This window comes from Conger conger, chromosome 1 (genome assembly GCF_963514075.1).
Source record: "Conger conger chromosome 1, fConCon1.1, whole genome shotgun sequence".
NCBI lineage: Eukaryota > Metazoa > Chordata > Actinopteri > Anguilliformes > Congridae > Conger > Conger conger.
In genome coordinates this window covers 11,899,621-11,905,210 of record NC_083760.1, presented here as the reverse complement: position 1 = coordinate 11,905,210, position 5,590 = coordinate 11,899,621, and the positions used below count along the sequence as shown (strand labels likewise).

At 46.6% G+C, this 5,590-nt stretch overlaps 1 protein-coding gene across 1 annotated transcript; it reads right to left on the bottom strand.

The window, feature by feature from the left end:
• Window positions 1-743: 743 nt before the first annotated feature.
• On the bottom strand, window positions 744-1,919 carry socs4 (suppressor of cytokine signaling 4). The gene has a single exon (XM_061244967.1). It carries the CDS (start codon window positions 1,917-1,919, stop codon window positions 744-746), a length of 1,176 nt encoding a protein of 391 aa, XP_061100951.1.
• Window positions 1,920-5,590: the final 3,671 nt, after the last annotated feature.

Genomic DNA, 5,590 nt, shown 5'->3' with positions numbered 1-5,590 from the left:
GAAGTACAACAGACTAAAATATGAAGGCTGAAGAAACTGGCCCCAAGCTATATTTCCACTGTGTGTATATATATCGCCACCTGGTGGATCCAAGTGTAATAACATCAGCATTTCTGCATTTCATCGACATTTCTGTATTGAGTTTACTGTCTCCATCCTAATGCTGTTCTGGTGAGGGGAAGATGTCCATCAAACCTGACAAAAAAACCATCCCAGTCTGTGTACTGTACATATATGTGTACGTATATATTGACTTGTGTTTGATGAAAAAGCTTCTACAGTCCTCTGAAATTCAGCTTCCTTTCTTTTTCACATTTATCAACCATTATCCACCACAGCAGGAGGCTTACGGGTAGGATTTTATTCTTCTACTAAAGATGATTCAAAGCTCCCAACAGACTTAGAAGTCCAGTGCAATTATAGTATTTGTTAGCTTTGTGCACATAACAGGTGCTAACTACAGAAGTGTAGCTGCAGGACCCTTGTTCAGTCTTCATTACGTGAACTTGACGAGCAGAAGCTTAAATCGTCACCTGTCCCATGACCAATAAACTGTCCATACTAAACCTAGATGTTTCCCCCTGTGCTTTTTATCCAAGGCGAGGTTTCATAGCTGTAAAATAGCTGTAGCTGACTCAAAAGGAATACAAAAAAACAGCCAAATTGTGCAGTCTTTGAGCGAGCTTGTGACGACCTCCTCCGTGTTAGGCACCAGCGGGACGCGTAAGGCAAGACGTCGTGTTCTACACGGCGCAGGCCCCGTTGCATTTGTAGTGGTACTGTCTGAGGTAGTCCCTGAGCGAGTGGGGCAGGGGCAGCGCGTCGATGCCCTGGTAGGTGGTGCAGCTGCAGACCACGGCCCGGCAGAGGTGCTGCAGGGTGAAGGGGAAGTTCCGGGGCAGCGGGCGCGACAGCAGCGGCTCGAAGAAGAGGCAGGTGGCGGGGTCGCTGTAGTGCCTGAGCAGGCCGGTCACGCTGGGGTCGCGGTACAAGCAGGGGTCGCGCCCGTCGAAGCTGAAGCGCTTGCCGTTCTGCTCGATGCGCGCGTGCAGCGAGCGGCTGTAGCGCCGGAAGCTGACGGAGAACAGGAACTCGTCCTGCGCCGAGTCGCGCAGCAGGAAGGTGCCCTCCGGCTGCCCCTCCAGCAGCTCCTCCGCCTCGAAGCGGTCCAGCACCCCCCAGTAGCAGGGGCTGTTGTTGATCTGCAGCAGGTCGGGCACCAGGATGTAGTCCGTGTGGGAGCAGCCCTGCGCCCTGTCCCGCGGACGGGAGGGGTCCCAGTCGTCCAGGCTGCCGCCGCCTCCCGGAGGGCCCCTGCCGGCGATCTCCTCCCAGGAAAGCAGGGGCGGCGGGGAGGAGAAGGAGGAAGCGGGGAAGGCGCCGCCCTTCTGGTCGGCCGCGATAGCGATGGAGCCGCCGGGCTGCGAGACGTGCTTCTTGATGAGGTGCCAGCAGTGCGCCAGCTCCGACTTGGAGGAGAAGGGGCACTTGTCCTGCATCAGCTCGGAGACGTGGATCTTGCGCTTGGACCAGAGCAGGACGGAGAAGGGCCTGGAGGCGCCGGCCTGGTGGTGGTGGTGATGGTGGTGGTGGTGGTGGGTGCGCAGGGGGAAGCACTGGCCCACCGCGTCCTGGAACTTCTGCCGGAGGGAGCGGCGGGTGAGGGCCTTTCGGCAGGGGAGCTCTGGGTCCCCCTCGCCCGGCCCGGCGCAGCTGCACTTCCTCTCCCTGCGTCTGCGGGGGCAGGAGGCCGAGCGCCCGGCCTGGTCCTCCAGGACCTCCCCCTCTATGACGCTCGCCCCCGGCCCATTTTGGGCACTCCTGGAGCGCTTCTTGCTGCTCCACACGTAGCTGTCCGCACTCCAGCTACGGATGCACTTGGGCCGGGTGTCCGAGTTCCGGGATTTCTTTTCTGACATGGCTGCCTTTCAGAAGTTTGTCGATTTTTTATTTTTTTTTCCTTCGTTTAAAGACACATTGAGAGCAGGTGCCCTCTTTTGCAAGTGTGCTGGATGTAATTTTTTTCCCCCACTTTACCAGATTTAAGGACCTGAGCTCAGAGGAACTGTCTGGGTTCAATTTGTTTCGGAAAACGATAAAAAGCCACTGCTTACAGATTGTGTTCTATTAATGCATGTCTACAGGCTTTTTGTCTCATGGAAGGATGGGGAAGTAGCTTGTCTACATTATTAGATTATCCATATTTATGAATTCATAAGGCTTTGTTAATGATTCAATTATAAGCAGCGGTGCAAATATTTCCTTCAGTGGCAACTTGTTTAGCTCGTGACTGCATTAGATATCGTTGCGCTTTCTGCTCTGTATGGATTTTCCTGGCCCCCTTTCCTTACTGGAATGCCAACGAATTCCTTTGTGAAAGTTCCTGTAAAAATATAAATAACATCCTCTTTCAGTCTGTGGGAAAAAAAAGGAAATCAATGTGAGGTCATTTTCTATGCTTTGTCCCAAAGGAGGCCTACACAATGCACAGCGATATGTTCTCTATACCGAAGTTAGGCGGCTTGAAAATGTATTTCTTATTCAGACATAGAAGTAGCCCTTAAAATCAACTCTGATCCGCCGAGAAACAGGACGCAAACGGCCACACTTGCTGACCTGTACTGCTCTTTGTGTAGTTCGTACCTAGGGTTTATTGTTGTAGAAAATCAGAAAAGACGCTGCTAGATTGTAAATAACGCCATGTCACATTTGAAAAAAATGCACAGGAATGCGTACACTTAAAAACTTATAATTATATTTCATTTTTAATTATTATTATTATTATTTACAATTTCTGACATGACATCAATATTTTACACCTGTATCCCCATCAAATGACTACGATAATTTCAGTGTGGTTTTACGCCTCATTAAGCCATCATTCATTGGAATTATTGCATTAAATCATAGCTATCATAGTCACTCGCAAAGTACAAGAAACACCTGATAGACTACAACAGCAGAGCACATTGAGTACATTGAACAATTGTTGCTAACTGATTAGAATATAATTTCCAGAAACTTACCGTCGTCTCTTGTCGTATTTTTTTATATATATATACAATTAGAAGTAATTCATAAGAGTCAACCGTTTGTTCTTCGAAGCCAAAGAAAACATTTCCAGTTGTTCAGCAGAAAAAGCACGCACGCATCTGTTCTGGTGAGTGCGCTGTCAAACCACAGTGGAGTGGTGTTCCGCCTCCTTTAAAGAACAAGGCTCTGGCGGTCCTCTGGGAGTAGTCCTCTTCCGTATAAGGCTGGACGTTGGAAGGGCATCCCCTTCAGTGAAACGCATTGCATGTATAAAGACCTGCAGCATGTCAAAGAAGTGACGGCCCATTTTTACTTCAGTATATTTGAACACCCTATTTCCTCCCTTGGGGACTGGGGAGAGGTAAATTTAAGGGAAATGAATGATTAGTAGTCGATCAATATGCAGTTACGGATCCACCAGAGACAAGTCAGTTCATAATTATGAATACGAGAGACAAGATCATAATGTCACTGAGCTGAAATACCCCCATTGTTTCAACATTATATTTTACGTAGATTTATTTTAATTAGACCACAGATAAGAAACAAATAGGCCTACAACAAAACGTCCCGTGGTTGTTAATACATAAAAAGGAAATACGTAAAAAGAAAAAATAATTGATTGTAATATGTGTTAAAAAGTAATCTATTAGAATTCTGAGTCATTGTTTGCTTTTATTACCCGTCTTCTAACGACACAAACCTCAATGTAATTAAGCGATAATAATAGTCTTCACTTCTGTTTACCCGTGCAACCTTGTTGGGAAGGAAACGGCCATGCTTTTAGATAATACTGAGCGCCTGATTTATTGATTTGCTAATCGATATGGCTGTTCTGTAAAGTTCCTCTACATCCGGCGATCTCTCCGTCGTTCAACATAGAGAAAGAGGGGCTTGCCATCTCGGAACTCTTAGCAATCCATAAGCCATTCCCACTTTCCGTCTTAAAACCTGCAGTATCAGATATCAAAAGGAGTATCTGAATACCGAACATCCGGGCAGCTAAAAGGGTTACTGACTAAATCCAATAGCTCGTTGTCCCTCTTCGGTACTTATTAATAAGGTGATGTCATGTTCGCATTTTAAAACATATTCATTGTCTCATACGCATCTTTCTCTGCTAGACATTTTAAACTTGTAGTATATGTATTATTCATGAGGACAGAACCATTATAACCGCTGAATCAAAATACCAAGGCTTCCACTTTGATTGAGCTGAGTGTGGGCTAAAGAAGGAGACAGAGATCATCAGTCAGTGTTTTAAAGATCTCAATAATGTGATGACATCTTCCTTCCTATGAAGCAGCCCTTTAATATTTGATGAGTCTGATATTACTGAAACCAAAAAGAGCTATATTTCTTGTCATAGTACAGGATGGTCAATTAATTTTCAGCGATGCCCAGCCACCTATTGCCAAGTCAGAGAGTACGGTACTGTACTTGGAGTGCAGTGAGGACAATTTCAAATATTAAGCTTACCCACATTGGGCCTAGACTGTGAGCAAAACACAAGCACAGGAATATATCCGTGGACGCCCTAATTATTTCCGGGTGTTCTGTCTTCTTCAGATTACTATAAATTTCCCTCTATATGAAAATACAAATTAGAAATACAAATGTAACACAAATTTTTAATGGAAATAAATGTGTAAATTTGACGTTATTTTTGCGTTTGAAAACATCCTATGATTGTTCACATGTACCAGGATCCGTGTACAAATGGTACAGTTGTGTGCTTGTAATCCCATTACGGCCATGAACAGTGGTTACAGTGATCCGTCCTTTCTGTCATTTCACACCAGAGTGCCTGCTGCCAGGATGTGGAGGAAACTTAGTACGGCCATTAACATGCTACAGTTTATTATGGCTGCGCTGGGACCATATCGGGGAGGTTTTTATACACGCTAGATATTACAGTTTCATCGATCCCATGAACGGTAGACCAGGATGGCAGCGTTAATATTTCATGAGCTGGTACAGATGAATAGGAAGGTAAAAGCTACGCATCCAGACCCACGCTCCTTAATGAGCTAATCTCCGCGCATATACGCCACCGACCTCTCTGGTCTTTACACCTCCCGAACGGCCTGTTAATGGCAATAAAACTACTCTGCTCTCCATATATCTTTGTGTAAAGGTTGCCCGCCTTGCCGGGATTTGATGAGAGTGCTGTCGTTAATGTGGTAAAATGGCTGCCCAAGAGTGTTCCAATGGTTTTCACAGAATACGATGCGATCGGAGATGCGATTCGGCTCTCCCTCCAAATGAATGTTTCAATTTATCTGAATCAGCGAATGGCATGCGAGTGCTCTGCTATGGCAACCGTGGTGTTCTGGACAGTGTCATCCTTCGGAAGCTTCCCTATAGACTGTCATTGGTTACCGCTGGGATGACTGATTACTAGGTAAACAGATTAAACTGCCTTGTGGTTTGGGGGTCAGCCCAGGCCGACAGCCCACCCCCTGTCCTCCAGTTACCCCACGCTGTGTGGTGTACAACCCCCACCCCCCAGGTTCCCCAAACTGCGTGGTGTACATTTTCTAGAGGGAAGCAGCCT